We start from the raw sequence: 21317 nt of genomic DNA, 5'->3' as shown, positions 1-21317 counted from the left end.
AGTCCTGGTAGGTCTGTTGATCCTCTTCGCCTTCTGCCTCGAAGTAATTTAAGCCTTCTTCCTCCTGTTCTTCGGCAGGTTCCGGCAGATATGGGTCCTCGACTCACTCTTCGAGCTCTGCTTCGGCTGCGGGCCTCGAAGAGATGTGAACTGGCTCATCCGGCTGTCGAAATCCTTCTTTCGCTGGAGGATGTGTACCATTTCAGCCTAGAGCCTTCCCTTTTTCTCCATCTCGGCCACCTGTTCGGCATCGATTGCTCCAGTGCTTCGCAGTCATTGGCCTCAAAGTCACCTTCAACTATTTTTTCCTCAGAGTCAAGCGGTCCTTTTCCAGGCTGGGCTTCGACGACCTAGGTTTCTCCAGAGTTTGCCGGTTGGGAATCCTTTTTGAAGGATCCGCTGAGCTGTTTGTCCTTGGGTGCAGCTGCGGGTGTCAATAGTTGACCGCAGCGCCCCTTCGAGGACTTTGCATCACTCTGTCGAGCGTCGGTCGGGGGTCTTTGGGTCGATGACTCGCTTACCTCCTTCGCCGAATTCTTCTCAATCGATGATCGTGCAGTCTCCTGGTCCCTCCACGATGTTGTCCTCTTACTCACTGGAGAGGCCAAAGTCTCGGAGCAATGGGGGTGGTTCTTGCCCTGCATGTTGTAGTTTGCCCTTCACTGCCTCTCCCGAACTCTGAGGGTCTTGGGTGTGAACGCCAAGCAGGCGTTGGAGTCTTCGCTTCGATGGTAGAGTGTCAGGCAGAAGTTGCAAACTGGGTCTTGGTCCTTCTGTGTGCATTTGTGGTGGCAATTGTTGCAGAATTTGAATGGAGTTTGTCCATCTCCGCGCTCAGGAAGCCCCCTGTGTGCGCATTCTCCATTGGACGTCGAAGTTCTTGGTGTTTGCCCTCTTCTTCGTCGTCCCGGTTGTCCGGCCTGCAGTCAGTGTGCTGAATTCTCCACTCTTCACTGGTGTTCGCAAATTTTCGTTGATTCCTTCTTCAAAAGTTTCTGGACCTCTTCCGTGACGATCCAGACCCCAACGGCTGGAAAAAAAATATGAAGATGGCGACCAAAGGTGGGAGCTTCCGCCGGAAGCGCGTCACGAAGGACCCCAAATTGTGGGATGTCGACGCACACCTGGGCCACGAGAAAAAAAAAGTATAAATTAAAAATGAGAAGCAATACTACGATTCCGGACCAAACGACTAGATGGCGGGATAATGCACAGCATAGTGGATCCAGAAAGATTTGTGCTGCAAAACCACTGTACTGAAGCATATTGCCAATGTGGAGAGTTAATGAAGAAGCAGACCTAACAAGAAATAACAAGCATTGACATAGCCAATAGGTCTCGCCTTTGGGACCGTATAAGTGTTTAGCCATGCAACAGTTGATGTTGCACCAGGGATATTGTGCTGCATAACTAAATACTTATAAAGGTCCCAAAGGCGAGACCTATTAGCTATGCCAATGCTTGTTTTGATCTAGGTTCTAATGTTAACATGCCAACATGAGGGACAAGATGTGGGCAGAGCTGCCTACTCTGGAACCGGTGAGCCAGATGTGAACTCCCTGCATTAGGTTAACATCCTGCGATTATTGGCCAAACAAAACACCACCACCCTTGTGTAGTGTAATCTGCTGCGCATTTAAAGCACGCGAATACCCTTGGGTCAAGGTTGAACTACACAAACACTTCCCCCAAAAATAAAATACTGGCCTCTTGTTTCCTTGCCTCCGCATAATAACAGCAGGCCTGCCTATTTTTTATTCTTGGGTGAACCCTGCCTGTGTACTTGTGTGTTATGTTTGCCAGCCCAATGATGATCCTCTGCAAGAGTCCCTCTGTACTCTGAACTCCCTGTCCACCAGAGCTGTACCAGAGGTTGCTTTTGCCTACAGAACTCTGGCGTTCAATTCCCAAAGGTCACCTGTTCCTTGGCTCCCAGGTAGATGTATAGCCAGACCGCAGAGCATATACCCAGGTACATCGCAGCAGAGCTGTGCAATAAAGCATAGCTCATCCGTGACAAGGAAAAAGGTAACTGCTGTCTGAGCCACATAAGGGATAGCTTTGCAGTCTGCGCCGACAAACATTAGCAAGCAGAGATCTGGTATGATTTAATGCATTGTAGTTGCATTTATACATTGCGTCATACCGTGACAGAGCATGCAGCACATCGGTGGGTTGATAGCACGGTATGATATATATGATATAAGGTGTGCATGTTGCAAGAATGTAGAATCGCAGTGTTTGAGGGAAGCATTTGGAAACTGAATCTTTAGTTGCTTGTCCCCCCCATACACAGATTTTCAAAACAATACAAGGACACTCGAGTACTAATATGTTAACCAATTTAGGACAAATAATCACACATACCAAAAAAAATAAAGACTTAATCAGAATGCAGGAGTCATGTCATCTATAGAGAATCTACACAGGGGAGGCTCCATTAATTGTGGCAGCTGCAGCTGGGCCGAAGTGCAGCTTTTAAATCCCTTTCCATGTCCCTGACAGTATTGAATGGTGAACTCAGAAATCTCTGATGCTGCTGAACATAGCCCCACCCCGTCCCTCCCACCAGCCTGCAGATTACAGGGCTGTAGTGCGGAGTGCTGCTGTATTAAGCACTCTACTTTATGTCCGATGTGGAGAAAAAACATTGAACAGGCAGATGGCGGCTGCGCGGAAGCTTGAGGCCAGCAAATGCTGGTGGGTAGCACTTTGAAAACCCCCTTACTCTAGGCTCGACCTATAAATCATCTCTCCATAGCTTTAGATGCATGGATGCCTTGTGGGCTCGTATTCAGGACTGATCAGAATCTGCGAGTACCCACTTATTGCTTTCTTTGCTGATCCTCATCAAAAAGACTAAACTCACTGTGTTGGATTAAAATAAATCTCTAGCCTGGAGTTCCTAAATCGAGACCTAGAGGCCTCTGCTCCCCCTGTGGCCCCCCTAGTTGAAGGCCAGGCTAATGGACCCTGTAGTAGCCTTTCTAACTTCCCTCCTCTTTCCCTCGAACAGCTTAATCTGCTCCTGGATAAAATAAAATCAGGATCCCCTCTGGATCCCTGCCCTCTTAAGACTCTCAAGGAATGTCGGGAGGTAGTGTTGCCTTCGCTTTTGGAGGTGATGAATTTAGCAATCTCTGAAGGTACCTTCCCTGCCTCTTGGAAAATGGCAGTAGTAAAACCCCTCCTAAAAAAGGCCACTTTAGACCCCGGGGTTCTGAAGAACTTTCGCCCTATATCCTTGCTCCCCGCTCCAGCTAAGATGCTTGAGGCTCATCTCAACTACCATCTGAGTGCCTTCTTAGATAATTCCAACCTGCTGGATCCTTCTCAGCATGGCTTCCGGAGGGCACATAGTACTGAGTCTGCCCTCACAGTGGTTATCAATAACATCCGCGCTAAGGTCAACAGGGGCCAGACTACTCTTCTGGTCCTGCTCGACCTGACCGCTGCTTTTGATACCCTGTCCCCCCTCCATCTTGGCGACACGCCTTAGGGAGATGGGAGTAGATGGCCCAGCTTTGAGCCTCCTAACCTCCTTTCTCAATCAACGAGAACAGAGGGTCAAGCTGGGTGAATTCTTTCCCCCCGCTAAACCTGTGCAGTGTGGGGTTCCTCAAGGATCGTCCTTGAGCCCCACACTTTTTAACATCTATGTGTCCCCACTTGCCAGGTTAGTAAGATCTTTCGGGCTGGAAGTGTTGTCATACGCTGAGACACTCAGATCTTGGTCTCCCTCTCCCAATCGGTGAGTATCACCGCTCTTAATTTCAGGAACTGTATGGAAGCAGTCTCGCGTTGGATGATTCAAAACGTCCTGAAATTAAATGGTGAACAAACCGAGGTTTTGATCTTCGGGGCAAACAGGATATTTGGTCGAGTGACTGGTGGCCTCCTTCCCTTGGAGCCTGCCCCATGCCTTCTCAATCCACCCGTAACCTGGGTGTGCTGTTAGACACCACGCTCTCCTTTGACAAGCAAGTCAGTAGCACGGTATCAACTTGCTGTGGTGCTATTAGAATTTTGAGAAAGATCTCACACTATGTTTCCCCGAAGTCCGGAAGCAGGTAACGGTGGCCCTCGTCTCCTCAAGACTGGACTACTGTAATGCACTATACTCAGGCATTAATAAAAAGCTGGTTCAACGCCTGCAGATAGTGCAAAACGCGGCGGCCAGGTTTGTTGTTGACGCCCCTAGACTCTTCAGCCTCCTCAATTAGAAAAAACCTGCACTGGCTTCCCATTCAGGCTAGGATCAATTTTAAGATTCTGTCTCACTTACGGTGCCTTTCATGGATTTGGTGCAGAAGAGATCAGGTCCCTTCTTTCCTTCTATGCTCTGAGCAGAGCCCTACGCTCCTCGAATAAAAACCTCCTGTCTGTTCCCCGAGTTTGTAAAGCCAGATGGGGAGGGAGGGCTTTCTTTTCCCTCGCCCCAAAACTGTGGAACACACTTCCTGCTGAGCTAAAAGGGCAAACATCGATTGTGCTTTTTCGTAAGGCACTAAAATCATGGCTCTTTGTAGAAGCCTATGCGTAGTTTGCCACAATTTCACATCATACACAGCTATACCATCTTTTCATGCGCCTTGATGCCCCTGGGCTAAGTTGCGCATTACAAATCGCTATTCATGCATTACAAATCGGTATTCATTCATAGCCTGAAGTAGTATAAATACCAGAAGGATAGGACGCTGGCAATGGAATGGTGTTGTGCAGCAAGGCACATCAGGGAGCTAGCAAGACGACAAACTGCATGACAACTTCTGATACATTTTACAGAAGTAGCCAGAAAAATCAGGTAGTGCCTCTTCTTGCTCAGATGAATGCACTACAGAAGCACTCATTTCTCTTCTATTACAGAGTTGGTAGAGAAGGAAACATCGTAGAGAAGGCAACAAGTAGTGGTCTTTATATTGCCAATAAGTTGAAACAGGTAGGTGCTGACAAACTGCAGGGAGAACCCAAACTGTTTGGAGACAAATGAAGATGAGACCAAGTTTCCAATCCTTCAATACTGAACAACTGATCCTTTATATGGAAAATGAAAATTCCTGTCAACCGTGCCTTCTGAAAATATTTAGGGCATACACCTAACATGAAGGAACAGCCTCGACTAACTTACAAAGAATAAGGACTTGAATGTCTTTTGTCAGAAGCAAAGAAGTTAGCAGAAAGAGGATGAAATTGAAAACTGTGCTGTTGCATGGAGCACGTTTTGCTCACCATCCTTTTGATGAGTGCCTTTCACAAATCAAACACTTCTGAGGCAACTTTCGTAATTATTCCTGCTAAAGGTCCCAGTCCCATGCTACTTCAATACAGATTCTGGTACAAGGAAAGTTGAATCATGCTTAACCCCAGATAACAAATTTGATCTAAGGTCGATATGCCTGTTTAGGGCATTTGGCCCTATGGAACCGATCCCCCGCTCCCACCAAAAATGATCTGCATTTGTGTGCTGAGTTCAAAGGCAAGTGCGCCACTCGGTTATCCATCAATATAGACCTGGTTTCAAGTCAGCCTACCCGGCCATTTATCATGAGGTGAAAAATCAAGTGTTGAATAGCCACCTTTCTTCCAAAAATGAGGAATGAGTTGTCCTGAACTGGGTAGACTGGGGCCTCACTGGTAGCAGTAGGCATTGCCAACTGACCAAGCATTCCAATGTACCCAGGTTGTTGGAAATTACAGAAGGCACAGGAGGCCCATTGCACGTCACAGCAGCCGCTCGACTGGTCCATGGTAGTTCAAATTATTACACCCACGACTAATTGCACGCAGCTCTGCAGTTTGTGTGACATACTACCTACTCCAGTGGGTAGTTGCATCAGTAAGTTGCTAAGTACCACACTCCAGGCTCTCCTTGGAGAACTCCCAGCACAGGGGACTATCTGGTGCAGATTTTAATGGGAGAAAATGTTCAGTCTTTTAGCGGTTACAATCCAGATGGCGTCCTGTACATTTAATATCTTCTTCTATTTAGAATACAACTCTGAAATTGTACTTTTGTAATCTGAACCCTTGAAACCATTAGATATTACTACCAACAGCAAGAAAACAGAAAAGTAGTGCAGATTACCAAGCGGATTTCTTTACAACTAGAAGTGGATGCTACAGAGATGCACATTTCTTTAGGTTAGGCCCCACTGAAACAAACCCCAGTCAAAGTAGATAGAATATAATGATAAAACTGGGCCCACAAAATAAACTGGGTTTTCAATTCGTTTTTCAAAAAATAGCTAAGATGCTGTACGTTTACCATTTCCACTTTTCTTCCTCCTCTTTCTTCGGTTTTTTCTTCTTCCCGTCAATTCCTTCTGAAGGCTGTCCTTTAGTTTTATTTTTGTCTTTGTCTTTGTTCTTAACCTTTTTCTTGGGCTTAATTTTTGGCTTGAAATCCTGTAACAAGCATAATTTTTTTTTTTTTAAAAGCAGCTCACTTACAGTATTTTCTTGTAATTAATGCTTTCTCAAATGTCACCCATTGAACAAAATCCAAGTTGAACCAATTCAGCTTTTAGAGAACAGCAATTCACCTTGCACCTACTCGAGCAGCCCTAAACAGACAAGAGGCTGCCGGGTCCAGATCCATAACTATGCTTAAGCGCGAGACCAAAAAGTAATTGCGAGTGATCTACTCCCCTATTCTGCTGAACCCAATTCTCTGCAGTTTAAAGTTCTATTATTACAAACTAACAACATTTAGCTAAAAGGTTTAACACCCCAGACAGGTACCAAGTACATTATGTTGATTAGTAATTCAAACAATGGTAAACTGAACAAAATCAAATGCAAAATTAACATTGGAGAAAGTTCCCCGTTTAAGTTCCAATACACATCGCTCCGAAACAATATGCTTACTGTATTACCATTAAAATGGCAGATACACATGCTCTACTCCCGCCATCAAAAATATAAAATGCATTCCTTCCTTTTACCTCTTCTTCCTCCTTAATTTTCCTTTTCTTTGCTTTCTTGCTGTCTTCAGTCCTAAATTCATCCTCCATTTTAATGTGCTCCGTTTTGATTTTCTTGGGCTGGTAGTCAGTGCTGTGTAAAAAATATTTAACATTTAATCTCTTTTTTTTTTTTTAGAAGTATACGAAATTCAAGAATTATACCGCTCTAGAATACTTTTCATACAATCGTGCCAGTTCGTCTGGGGCCCATCTCACACACTTGTAATAACATCCCTCCTTATGTCTATTAGCTTTGTTGCTGGACCTAAGCTGAACGCCCATGCCAACTTAAAAGGGGGGGGGGGCAGAGAGGGAGTTAAGCAACAATGGAGCACAAGTTGAGAGAAGCAAAACAAGGAGGGAGAAAAGCAAATGGACGAGAGCAGCATGGCGCTGCAGGGAGAGAAGCACACAATGATGAGCGCGTCATGGAGGGGGCGTGAAAGAAGTACATAGCCGAGACAGCAGCAGAGGTGAAAAAGATTAGCACACTGGGGAGACAGCTGGAAGCACATGCACTCCGCTGGTGTGCTTAAGACAAAAGAAAAGTAGTTTCTTAAACAGTGAACAGTTAAAGGACAAATAATTTGGCAATGCTCTAGACAAGATGGACAAGGCAAGCTACTGAATAAGAAGCTGGAAAATGAGTGACCATAGAGGACAACTAATGTTAAGCAATGGGTGGGCTGCAAGGTCCTCTACGTTCTTGGCATGCCCACAATGTCTTTTGAAATTAGACCGCTGTGCTGTCTTCTTGGTAGCCTCTCTCTCACAATTAAAAAAAAAAACAAAAAAAAAAACACAATCCAGCTCCGTATACAAATAAGTGGCAGTGAATACTTTGATACACTAGTAGACACTGGGATATGGACCTCAAAACAAACGCAGTGTACAGAGGTGAACTCAAGAGGCAGCTAAAATATCTGATCTCATTACATGAAGTACAAATAGAAGTCTTGACATTCAAGTGTAAATAAAAAATACCGAGTTCCACATTGCTGCTCTTTTCAGTTACTTACTCCTCATCATCGCGAGATCTTTTTGGAGGCTTGCAGTTCTCAAGAGCAGAAGCGAAAAATGAATCGTCGGGCTCCTCTTTCACTCTAGTTGGGCTGTCGGGTTATAAGAAAATAGATTACATGGCTACAGGCAAATGGAGTAGAGTTTGAAACACAACCTCACTTGCAGAATTTGGGAGATTCCCAGCTCTAACTTTCCACCATCTCAGACAGAAAAGTTTTCAAATGTTAACCTAAGTCGAATACATCTGCTAGAACATGGGCTTCCATTCCGTTTGGGGGAAAGGAAAATATTTAAGGCTCATAGTTGGAAAACTAGTAAACTTACCATTATGCTTATACAACAAAAAAAAAGGAACACAAAAACCTGAACGTGCTAATAATGTTACCTCTAATGTGGAAAAAAGTATCCAACGTAATTCAGACAGACATCACTTCATCTTAGGACATTATATTTCTCTTGCAATAACTTCGGAGCTAATGCATTTCCAGTCCTAGCCAAATAGGGCACTGCATCCAAACCATGGTAATATTTGGAAAAGGGGAATGTTTGAACCTCAAATTTATCGTTTCAAACTCGACGTCTGAAAGCATCTTGCTTGGCGTGGTATTCAGTGTAGCAGGTCACCAGTTATGAAATGCTTTATCTTTCAGAAGCTCTTTAATGGAGGCACCCCCACAACTACATTAAAAGTAAGGGCATTTTTACTTTCTACCAAACGCTGAGTACAAGCACTCTAAAGAGGCGAACAAACACAACATTTTCCCCCATTAATGCAATTATATTCTGATAAGCTAAACCCTTGTAAGAGATCGTAAGATGCAAATTAAAAGTTCATCATTCGACAAACTGTATTTTGCAAGAATATATATATATATATATATATATATATATATATATATATATATAATATAAAAAATACATTTACTACCACAGATAGCAACATAAAAAAAATAAGAGAACACATAGCTAATTTTGAGACTGGATGCAAATATTAAATAGGTTTCCTCTAGCAGGACTTAAAAGTACGTTAGAAGAAACATCATTAAAAATGCAAAACTGACATTGTAAACCGAATCAAGGTCTTACCTCGGGAAACCATTTTCTTTTTCCTTCTTTAATTTGATCTGATCATCAAATTTGTTCTGAAATTAGAAATGGACCATTTCAGTTTTGAACAATTTCAATGGCCGAGAAAAATAGGTATAACAGTCTCATGTTAAGAAAAAAATGTCCACCCATCATCCCACAGTTAACGGATTGAAATGTGTTAACATTGCCTTTTCAACCATAGTTTTGCGCTATAAAGCATTTTTTGTTGGCAACAACCAACATCTGCAATAAGACTCTTGGCTATGCCCCAGGTGAACTCCAACCTCAAGCTACAGTTCTCATTCCAAGTATATCATGAGCCCTCTGCTTCACCAGTTTCCTCACTGGGATAGTTGAAATACTCCGGCAAATCCACTTCAGATGTCAGGTTTGATCAACTGAGGCATGCTAGTCAGGAGTGGTCGAGGAACTAGCCATTTCAATCAGGAGGGTGAAGAGCAACATGCATTGAATGGACGATTTGCATACGTAAAAGCTGTTTCTGATGATTAGTCCAGCACGGAGTGAAAATCCCAGGCGAGAATAAAGATCCTTATAGTAGTCTAGGAGGCAACTTCTTTGTGTTACAAGATGGTATTCAAATATTTGCAATGCAATAGGACTCACATTTGCGAGATTTTAAGCTATTGGAATTGTAAAGGATAATGCCTTTTATTTATGTGTGAAAAAAACACATTTGTTGGTGAAGTTCAGAAACAAATGGGTAAAAAAAAATTTTTTTAAAGCCCCATGCCGTGCTTTCACTTTAATGAATACGGCGAGCAGCACCCAAAGATAGAGGCGCAGCCACCATCAACGCACTGTATGGGGTGCCTTCACCCCAATTTTTTTAATGTTCCGGAGCACAGTCGCTATAGTTAAAGTGGACCGCGCTGGCAAATAAAATAAAGCAACGCAGCCGCTATAGCTAAAATAGAGCTGCCGACATTACTAATAAAACAAATTATAAAAGTGTGTGGTATGCAGAGTTGTAGGAAAGCACGTCGTGGGCTGAATAGGGGAAATCATTAAAGAAAATACTTCTTACTGACAGTAGATAAAACAGACCGTGTAACACAAGTAAATAGTTCAGTCCTCATGGGAGGTTACAAATGCAGACAAGGCGGTACTAAGGAGGGACAACTAAGCCTGTTCATGAATCAAAAGCAACAATTTCGAAAGGACAGTTACAGGAGCCAATTAAAAAGATGGCTGGAGTTTCAAGTCCATACCTGAATACAGCATGCCTTGCAGAGCAGCGCATGTGCTGCCCAGGCTTGACCTAAAAACGAGGGGAAGCTGTAAAGGCAATCATTCAGGAGACAAATCTGGGAATCACTGCATCAGGACATCAACGTGCCTAAACAATTTGACAAGACCATAATGAGCTCAAGGAGAAGGCAGCTTCCTGGTGTCACACAAAGGTGGTGCTTGGCGGGTGAGAATAGAGTTAACAGTCTGAGATGTTCCAAGGTTTATTGCAGAGACTTAATCTAGAAAGCAGAAACAACAAGGGAGCGGGTTGGGAACTCAATAGCCCGGCATCAGCTCCTAGCCATCTGCTGGCTACCAATAGGTCTCCAAGTCACCACTTTATTATTAAAGCCAGAGACTTGGAAAAGTAGCTACTCTTATAATATAGACAGATAAGAATGGGCTGGCACACCAACTACAAACTGCACTTAAATAAGCATTGACAAAGTCAGCAAGACTAGCCTTGACAAGCAACCACAAATTTCTTTCATTTTTATTTGTTTTAACACATTGCTAGCATATCGCAAATAATTTTAAAAAACACATTTTTTGCTTAAATTGCACATTACAATTAAAAAAATGTATTTGAGAAACAAAAACTCACAGTAACAGTATACCGCTCACCATACATCATCCCTATATAGCAGAAAACAAACACTCCCAACCCTCACATTACCTACCATATAGCATAACAAACAAGCATTGGCATAGCCAATAGGCCTCGCCTTTGGGACCTTAGAAGTATTTAGTTATGCAGCACAATATCCTCGGTGCAACAGCATTAGTTATGCAGCACAATATCCTCGGTGCAACAGCATTAGTTATGCAGCACAATATCCTCGGTGCAACAGCATTAACTGTTGCATGGCTAAACCGTTTTACGGTCCGTCCCAAAGGCGAGACCTATTGGCTATGCCAATGCTTGTTACACTAACAGTGAATAATATAGTATTATTCACTATTAGGGTAATAAAGAATTGACCAAAAAAAAAACCACACAAGAAGATTGGAGCCCCTAATTGACGTTCTGAAGAACTGTGGTCCTGGCACGGATTTTACTTCCTTTGAAGCCAGAGGCCACAAATGCAGTGCCAGGGGTCGCAACCCCTAAATGACGTCCATGCTGCAAGATGGCCCCAATGTGCAAAAAATTGAATAGTAAAATATATCTAGATCGCTATAGGTGTTATTACTTATGCAGACTGATACGTCTGACATTCTTACTTTGAATGCAGTAAAAGTTATTGTAAAATAGCCTATCTTTGCCATTATTTTCCAAATTTTCTTGGGAGGAGGAAGACGCCATAATACCCCGGTTTGCTTGCTCTGTCGCTCGGTCCGTTCCATATGGGGTTCCGTCTGTCAATTTGCCAGGGTGGTTTTGGTTCCGAGACTGGCCCTGTTAGAAGTGAAGCTGACTACAGCCCGTCATTCAGACGGTCTTCCAGGTCGGTCAGCACAGAGGCAGGCGAGTGAAATGTACGACTCCTACAATTCAAACACACAACAAATGGTCTTAAAGCACGCACTGTCCGACTGGGTGCACTTTAAACCCATTTGAAGGCCGCATTGCAGGACATCCAGTTGAAGCACAGGGGGGCGCATCAGTCACTGTTGGGTGCTAAGTGCACCGATCTACGCTCCAGGCACGCTCTAAATTTACAAAGGGCATGGCCTACCATAGGAATATTGAGAGCAGGAGACCACGCACTGCTGACACCAGCCAGCAGAACTGCTTGTTCCATAACCCCCTCTCCCCAAGGTAGGCTGGCTCTCGCATGTGGACAGTGGACTGCTGCGAGCAGGGAATTTATCGCAAGTGGTGATGCGAGTTGTGCGCACGCGCAACCGGAAAAAGTGCTGTGCACGGCACGCGTGCGTGTTCTAGCAAGCTGGACGCCAGCAAGCCTGTGGTGGGTAGCACTTTCGAAACCCGCTTACTAAATGTCTCGCTTCCAGCGCATGTGCGCTGGCTCAGCAAGACCTAAAAAGGAGCAATGCACTAGTCATCAGCAAACGAGTACACTGACTGCACAGGCTCCAACAGCCAGTTTAGATAAAACTAACCTAAACCTATTGCAAATCATGATTAGACAGTATTTGCTGAGTTTTGTTGATGTGTACCCAGATGCCCACCAAACTGTTCCCATGTCTTTGGGCTTTCTTTGCTCTGGTAGAAGAGTGGTGCAGATTCAGTGCCGAGACCCATACCAAAGAGCCCTGCAACCATACCTTTTCAGCCACCGACCTCTTTGCTAACTGGGGCATCAGGGCAGTAACCATTTTCTCATAATGGAGGACATCACTACATACCCAAGTAGCATGACCAAAGGGCCCAACAGGAATCACACGTGCCACCATTTTATAAAGATCTTATACAAAGGCATGCCAGAAACTCAGCTTCTGGAAATAGCCAAGCTAGATGCACAAAAACTGCATACGGTGCCACACCCGTTACATGTCTGCTTTATACTGTGGTCTATTCTATAGAATCGCATGGGAATCATTCTGTGGAGAAACTGAAAAGGTATCAGTCTATGCCTACAGCTAGATAGGAGAGCTATTTAAGTAGAGCAATACGACCATTCATCATCTGTCCATTGTTCAAAATAGGCAGCCCATTTCTCTATTCCCAGTAGTGTTAACTTCTGTTCCATCTCCCACAATTATGGAGCATAGTGGACTTGAGCGACTAAAATGTACAACTAAGTCAGGCACAGAAAACCAGCCTTTCATAAGTATGGAGAAGTGTGGTCCATTTAATTTGTGCCAGTTTCCAAATACTCGATGTGTTCTTTGACCCACTACTGTTACAAAGAAAGATTTCGGTAACCGATTATGGAAATTGGCAAATAAGTACAGAAATCATTATTAAAATAAGTTCAGACATGCTATTACACAATACAAAGATCACTTTCTGATACTACATAGCCATTTCATGTAAAACACTGAAATAGAGGACCTCCTTTCCGTGGTATTAAATATTAGGAGATATGTTTACTCTTTGTGAAGTCCCACCCGGAATGGGCCTAACGCCAAAACATCCACTCCCTAAATACATGTTAGCAAGTTTCCACTTTCGAAAATATCTCCAGTTCAGAAACAAGACAGCACAAGCCTATCTCGTTCTAAGATGCACACAGCCAAGGTCCACAGGGTGGCCTTCAACGAAGGAGTTGCCAGCTTGTATGAAGATAGGCGGCGATCTAATGCTAAGATATGAATTTAGCAGCCCACATGCCTCGAACTGGTGGAATTCCATTCACAGACACATGATTAAGGATGTAGACATCAACCTCATCCTTCTGCTTGAAGGTAAAAATTAAATCTTTAAATCTAAAAACTTTTGATTAAAATTAGTAAGTTAAAGGAAAACCCTAACGGACTTCATAGAAAGCACCCTCTTACAGAAAATATGTAATGTGGCTTAGTGCAGTTTTTAACTCATTCGACTTGTGTTGGTTTCTTTTTTTCTTGAAGGACAGTAACTTTAGTCATGAAAAATAAAGAAATTACGAATTCTTTAAAATGGTTGTATTTTGCTGCAAGAAAAACATTAACATTTACAAGGTGAGATGAAGGCTTAGTAAGATCGATCTCTGGGATGCTCAGTATATGAAGAGGTCCAGGAAGACCTGCATGGTCAGTTACCAAGCCTCTGATACCGATGCTGGTCTTCTTAGTCAGTCTGCCTCTTCGTTTTCCACTCCTGGAAGGTGTGTTCTTATTAAGGTTATTTCACTCTGAACGGCCTATGTTCATATTTGCTGGACTGGTTTGGACAGCGCTCAAGACTTTGTCCCTCCTGGCTTGTTCAGGTGGACAACACAACTAGAATGTTCTGTTTGAACATACACTGTCTTCCCTTTACATGCATTCAAAAACCCTTTAGGGTCAAGAAAACAGTTTTTAGTTCCACTATATTTACTCAGGATCCACTCTTGGGAAGTCTCATGTGTAGTCTTGCGTTTGGCATATGGGAAATGCACAAGGCCATTATGACAATCATTTTCCCCCACAGTCCTCACTGCCAGAGATTGACCCTTGCAGTAACGGCAAGCATGTTCTGAGAGTGTCATTTTTTTGAGGGAAGGGAATGATTTTACCTTTGTGTTGATACCTGCTTGAAGGAAGGGCTTTACCCTTTCCGGCCTCATTGAGAAATGTTTCAGGTTGTTTTTGAAACCAAGCCTGTGGAGGGTGTCCACGGCTGTTCTGACGTTCTTCCGTTGGGAGAAGGAGCTTGCATTTGACAGCCAGTCATTCAGATATGGGTACACACGGATACCCTTTCTTCTTAGGCAAGCCGCCACAGTAGCTATGCATTATGATTAACCCAGATGCTGACTTCATTTGGAAAGGGAACACTCTGAACTGAACTGGTAGTGGCATCTCTTGTGTTTGCGGTTTATGTCATCCTTTAAGACAAAGGTGGTCATGATCACGGAGTATTTTTCCACGCATTCGAAGGAGGGCCTCTAACAGCATACACATTTTGAATTGGAGTCTTTATAAACTGGTTTATGAAGAGAAGATCTAGAGCTGATTGGACCTACATGTCTGCTTTTGGAACAAGGAAATATGTGGATTAGCTCCCCCCCCCACTTGATCACAGAATCACTTGATTGAGGAGATGCCTCCTCTGGAGAACGGTCTTTCTGCCATGAAAAGGCTGGCGTTCTAGGGTCTGTAGTTGCTGGTGTTGTGCCACTGACTGTTGCTCCACTCTGCAATGGTAGTGTGCCTGAGACTCTGTGCTCTGGAAGTTGCCCCTTCCTGCTAGTCTCCTTATGGGCGTTATCCCGCTCCTTGGGTGGCCTCAAAACTTTTACGTTTCCATGGCTTAGCACTGTCCTTTTTTTTTTTAATTGTATTTTTTAGTTCTTTAAGTGCGACATCCTCTGCTCTACGAACAGGTGCTCTTCGGGGAAGGGTAGATTTATGATGCTTTCTTGTATCCTGCACTTGAACGCCACACCCGTAGCCAGTTGTGTCACCTCAAGGTTGGGTCAGTGGCCATCTGCCTGCTGACTGAGGGCAGACTTCAAGCACATGTTGGCAACAGTCTTCCACTCTCCGACTAGTGCAGCTGCCCGCCTTTAAAACTGCTCTGAGAGGGTTTTTTATTCGCTTGCCAATTTCTTCCCATTTTTAGCTGCCGTAACAGTGCATGGGGGCGCTGCAGTTTGCCATCCTTCAAATGTTGCTGCTCCTCTCTGCTTCCACTCTTGCCCTCCTTCAAGGGGGTGGGCCAGTGGAAGTAAAGATGTTTGCTCTCTTTCTGGCCGTGGATGTGATGGAGAAGTCTGCCACAGGTTTTCCACAAACGTATGGTGGGTCTCTGGAGGAGTGCACACATTTTTTTCTCCCCAATCTTGGGGGTCACAGCTCTGCAGGGTGCTGGCTCCCTGAAAGCCTCCCTTACCTGGACCAGAGGGCTGGTAAGCTCAGAAGATATTGGTTCCAGCTCTGCAAGGGCACAGGAAGTTTTAAGAAGAAAGCAGGTCTGTACCTTCTCTATCTTGAATTAGGCTCCATAGCCATCTGCTGCCTTTTTTACCACAGAAATGTACGTGGCGATATCGTCTGCAAGAGATGGCCTTAAAGCAGTGATACTCTAAGTACGGCCCTGGGACGCATGCAGCACGAGCTGCTGTTTAGTTACTGAGCACTAACATTCAGAACAAAAATGTTAAATAAACGGCCAAGAATGTATTAAACCTGCAAATAAATGCTTGGCCGTTTATTCAACATTTTTTTAGACCTCCTTACACAATCCCTGACCCACTTAGACCCCCTTCCGCCACCCTGCACACAACAGACCATACTTTGTGGCCCCATTGTAAGTGTTTGCACGTACCCATGCCTTAAGGGGTAGGAGTCGTTTCCATCCTCTGGCAACAATATCTTGCTACAGCTCATCAGCTCTTTCGACGTCTGGGAACAGCCTCTGGTAGTCGTTGAGCTCTTCGCCCCCGAAGAAATTTGTCGGCTTCCTGAAACTCTGGTGTGGTTGGTGGGCCTAGCTCGATCCCCTCTGGCTCCTCCCAGCTCAGTTCTCCTTAGGGCGCCAAAGTTCCCAAAGGGATGCCTCAGTCTGTATCGTGTAGAACCATTGAGGCTTAGAGAGGTCTTTTCAACAGAGCTCCTTTTCGTCAGAGTTGATCGCAGTCAGACCGAAAAGTATTTTCTCGGGTAACCTGTGCACGGAGAGCTGCCAACTGTTTATCTGCTTTAAGTGGGTCTGCCTGCCCCCTGCAACTAGATCCTTCACTGCGTCCAGATGACAGATGTTGCACGAATATATGCAAGTTGTATGTAGTACAAAGAGTTAGGTGCACATTGACTGCGGACACAAATTCATTTTAAACTTCCCCTGGGAGAGGAAGTACAAAAGGAAGGAAGACAACAACCTTCAAGACGAGCAATGTTTATTGCTAGGCTCCTTCAATGCATTTCTGAAACCTTTCTGAAAGGCCAGAGTGGCAGGGTAGAAGACTGCAAGTACAGATAGTCTTGGCCCCAGTTGTGCCACTTTCATCCACCCCACCCCAAAAGTGGTAGCCACCCACTGCCCCCACACTCCACCCAAATGCTGCATGAAGGATATACACACTGCTTTCTTTTGAGACCGTGTTTTGACTTTCTCTGATCCAGAGACGTCCAACCACACCCCTTATTCCTGCGGACACTCGAAGACAAAAAATGTGGCTTGCCGGTCAGGAAGGAATAAACAAAGAGCAGATGTACCTGAAACATCTCCCAGAAGTGTGCCTTAACACCTTAAGTGCTCATGAAGAGCTCAGCTCGTCATGAGGCACGGTGCTCAGGTGCTCATGACGAGCTGAGCTCGTCATGAGCCATGGCACTCACACGCGGGGATAATTCCCCTGCTGTGCTGAACGTTCCACGGAAACGGGTGTTGTCATGACGAGCTCAGCTCGTCATGAGCCTCATGACTAGCTGAGCTTGTCATGAGCACGGGGCGCTGTGCGCCCCCACCCCCCCAGCACAGTGGGGGAATTACCCCGCTGCGAAGGAGTTAAAACTCAAGCTGTCTGGAAGTAGTATAAATAAATAGGACTTTCGCTGACCAATGACGCCCAGACAAAGCCCTGCATGGATTTGGATAAACTTCTGTGAACCACTGCTAGTGGTCGACAGCCACTTGGCAAGCCACGCGAGGGGACATCCCCAAGGAATTCCTACTGGGAGCACCGAGAATCTGCCCTGAGAACAGCCTTGCTGCACTTGCTGCTGAGAGAAGCACTGGAGGGGTTTCTGCACAAGGATACGCTCAGAGTGCCTCGCCCAGTTACCTAGCTGTTTCCACGAGTAGCTCACGAGTCACTCGTAGCACCCCAGCTAACCGTTAGTAGCTGCCCAGTTGCCATCCAGCCTACTAAATTAGAAGCTTTTGTTTGGTTGAAATAATGTGTATACCAAAATTTAAAAGTGTAAACTGGAGACAAAAAATGTGTGTATAATCCAAACCCATAATTTTCAAAGTAGATGGATAACTGAAAGAAATCATGAAGCATTGGGAATCTTATTACTAATAATATTGCCATGGTACTATTACCTCAGGGCCAAGGGCATTGCAGCGGTTATGCGTTACCCTTGCAGAGGCATTCTAAACTGACAAAGCCTTTCTTATATTACTGCTGGTAATCCTACAGAGGTGAAAACGGCTAGTAATCCTGCTTAAGGTGGACACAAATGTAATCTTACAGTATAGGTACAACATTAATAGTAGCTCGTGTTGATTTTGACTGAACGTAAGTAGCCCGTATCAATTTAAACGTTACAGACCTGACCTCTAGACCAGAGTAAGGGCCAAAGGTCAGCAGTCGACATCTGAACTAAGGAAGGTTAAGGGGGAGATTGGTGCTGCAGACAAGTGTGGTATGCTCTGCTCACAGAATGCATGTGACTGCTGCCATCTACTGGGCCTCGAGATAATAGCAACCCTCCTCCTTGCCCTGGGAGAGCTTAGTGAGGTTGCCCTTTCAGACTGAAACTGCATATACCTAGAGCAGGGAATCTCTGCTGCTGTGGGAACCCGCCTGTGTAGCTGCTGAAAAGCCTGAAACTGCAACCTGTGATTCGAGCTCTAAGCCCACTTTTAGGCCTCTGCAGCACATGTACCCTAGACAGCAAGCTCCAGGGACCATTGCAGTCCACTGCGCTCCCGCCACACCTCAATGCGCAGCTGCTCCCCATCTCAAGTGACCCTGGGGTGGACTCACCTCAAAGGGATATTTTGGTTGGGTCTGTGATCCTTGCAGAGACCTCAAATGGTCTTGGCACAAAACTGACCTTTCAGACCCCAGAAATCTGAAAGCAGGCAGGAAGTATCAGGGCTGCCCCCGAGACAGTAACAGTGCCTCAAAATGAGACTTCCGCAGAGATTAAATGAAGAGGAGGAATAAAGTACAAACTCACACCCGGGAATGGAGCACCTTGGCACTAAAGACCTTTAGAACAAGTGATTGGGGTGAAGTCTATAGCAAAGAAGACCAATTCAAGGTAAGAGAGGAGCTCAAGAGATCAAGATAAATTGACCCATTGAAGGCTATAGCAGTTTGACACTGGAGTTGCCTGTATATTAACCATAGCAGTTAATCTGTTCCTGATACAGTAGCAGATTCATTTGTGTAATGTGTGTCACGTAGAATAAAGTACGTTTCATATGGATCATGAATCACTGGCTCCGCAATCAGTTAGTGAAAAGTTACTCCAACCCCCGTGCCATGACCCAGAGTAGACCTTCGAATGCTCACCTCCCTACCCTAAGAGTCAAGGGCAAATGGGCTTTACTTGGTGCTCAGTTCTGAATCACATCGTAGGCCAGCCCCAGGTCATCTTACCTAAAGTGGCCCATTGCTCACAATGAGCCCAGTAATTCCGGAATTCCCCATGGCTCAAACCGGTTCCAATAGGAACAATAGTGAAACTACAGTTCAACTGATTCAAACGGTCATAAGTAACTGATAACTAGCAGCAGGAAAATGTTGCATCAGATCATAGATGTCCCAACTCTGGGAATCTACTATTAGCCATGTTGCATTTAAAAATGGCTGGGAATGCTCTCTACCTGGGAGCTCCTCAATTTACTATTCATAAACTCCAGACGATCCAGAACTGTGCTGCTCGCCTGCTCCTTCAGATTCCTCGCAAGCAATCTGCAAAACCAGCACTAAGGAGCCTTCACTGGCTCCCTATCACCGCAAGGATACAATTTAACCCCTATGAAGCTCATGACTAGCTCAGCTCGTCATGAGCCACAGTTCTCGTGTGCTCATGACGAGCTGAGTTCGGACCGTTAGAACGCTCAGGTGCGGGGCTAATTTCCCTGCTGAGCTGGGCGTTCTAAGGAACGGGTGTGGTCATGACGAGCTCAGCTCGTCATGAGCACACGAGAAACGTGGCTCATGACTAGCTGAGCATGACCCGCTGAGCCCCCCTCAGCACAGCGGGGGAATCGGCCCCGCAGCCAAGGGGCTAAAGTCGTGTGCTTGGCTCACAAGGCCTTCTGGAAGAATGGCCCGGTCATTATCCATTCCCTCATTACCTCCCCTACCATCCTCCCAGAAATCTCCACTCCAGCTCCTTATCTTGCAGCTACAAAAAAAAATATGAAGGAGGTCAAGGAGGGTCACGCATCCTTTTAATGCCGCACAACCTGCACCACTGCTCACTACATGTATTTAAGGTTTTATTAACTAGTTTATCTTGTGATAGTATCTACGGACCGCTTTTAAAGTCATGCAATATTTTACTATTTTGTAAGGTTTTTATGGTTTGCTTTTGTTATGCAATGGTTTTAAGTAACTATACCAATAAATGTGACTTGACTAGCATCAGAACAAATAAGCCAAACAATAAAGAAATAAAGAAAGTTAGTGAAACAGCTAATAAAAATACTGCATTTTCTGATTATAACTCAAGCCAATCCTTACAGTTTCACATATTCAGTAAGAGCATGGTTCTGTATGCCTTGTGTAGATAAGAGTCTGGGCAGTGCATGTGCTATTACACAAAAAATACCAAACATCTGTTTGTCAACTTGACAGATGCCTTCTTGCAAAGCGCCAAATGCTGCGGTTTCACTTTAATCGCGGTTGCGCCCCTTTTCTTTAGGCGCGGCATGTCTAAAGAAAGTGGGCGGAGCCTCCATGAATGTGAAAGCACCGCATGGGCGCTAGTAATTTGCAATGCAATAGGCGTTGCATGTGCGAGAGTTGAAGCGATTGCATTGCCAATAGTCAAACTCTCGTAAATGCAAAACCTACTGCATTGCAATTGCTTGTTCTTATCACCCCATTGAGACTATGAGCAGGCAAAGCCACCCCGGTCAGAATACTCCTTAATCGCACAGGGGAGAAGTAAGCACGATATAGGAGGCCCTTACCCATCAAGCCTTTCCACATTAGTGCACAGAGCTGAAAGGACATATTCTTACTGAAGCTAAGAGACCATGATAATTCAGTTTCATAGGCAAAGTCCCTTTAGACTGGAGTTGGAACATATTACCCCTATAGCTGCCCACGGTTCGCTAAACAATGCCTTTAAAAAACAGGGTGCGAAAGAGTCCGAACACCCCCCCTCCTCCAACAAGAACACAAGTACACACTATTCGCAACAGAGAAAAGTATTAGGGTGAGTTGTGGATGGGCAACCACCAATGTTCCAGAAACAAGTTCACAAATACTGCAGTAATAAAGTGAAGCTTCCAAAGGGTGCGTCTAAATTAATTTGGCATTAAAGCTGCACACATAGAAATTTACCGTCAGAAACCAGGTCCCAAGATTTCACGTCAGAAGAACTTTAATAGTGGCCATCTAAAATAATTTAGAAGATAAAAATACTCAAGAAAGACTGCTATGTGAAATAAACAACCTGGAAGTGACAGGATGATGCACTAAAAGACGAGAAATTAGGCGACGTGCAGAATGCTTTCAGCAACATAACTAAAATGTTAAT

General features: G+C 44.7%; 1 protein-coding gene across 1 annotated transcript in view; it reads right to left on the bottom strand.

Annotated features, from left to right (window-relative positions):
* Positions 1-21317, bottom strand: part of TOP1 (DNA topoisomerase I) — a 289068-nt gene that overhangs the window by 216062 nt on the left and 51689 nt on the right. The window contains exons 5-8 of the mRNA XM_078652157.1: positions 9075-9130; positions 7985-8077; positions 6945-7056; positions 6266-6405 (exon numbers count right to left, since the gene is read on the bottom strand). Of these exons, the coding sequence (XP_078508283.1) occupies positions 6266-6405; positions 6945-7056; positions 7985-8077; positions 9075-9130 (401 nt within the window). The remainder of the gene's footprint in view (positions 1-6265; positions 6406-6944; positions 7057-7984; positions 8078-9074; positions 9131-21317) is intronic.

The sequence above is a fragment of the Lissotriton helveticus genome, chromosome 7, assembly GCF_964261635.1.
Source record: "Lissotriton helveticus chromosome 7, aLisHel1.1, whole genome shotgun sequence".
NCBI lineage: Eukaryota > Metazoa > Chordata > Amphibia > Caudata > Salamandridae > Lissotriton > Lissotriton helveticus.
The sequence above is the reverse complement of the archived record's forward strand: the minus strand, read 5'-3'. Positions and strand labels throughout refer to the sequence as shown.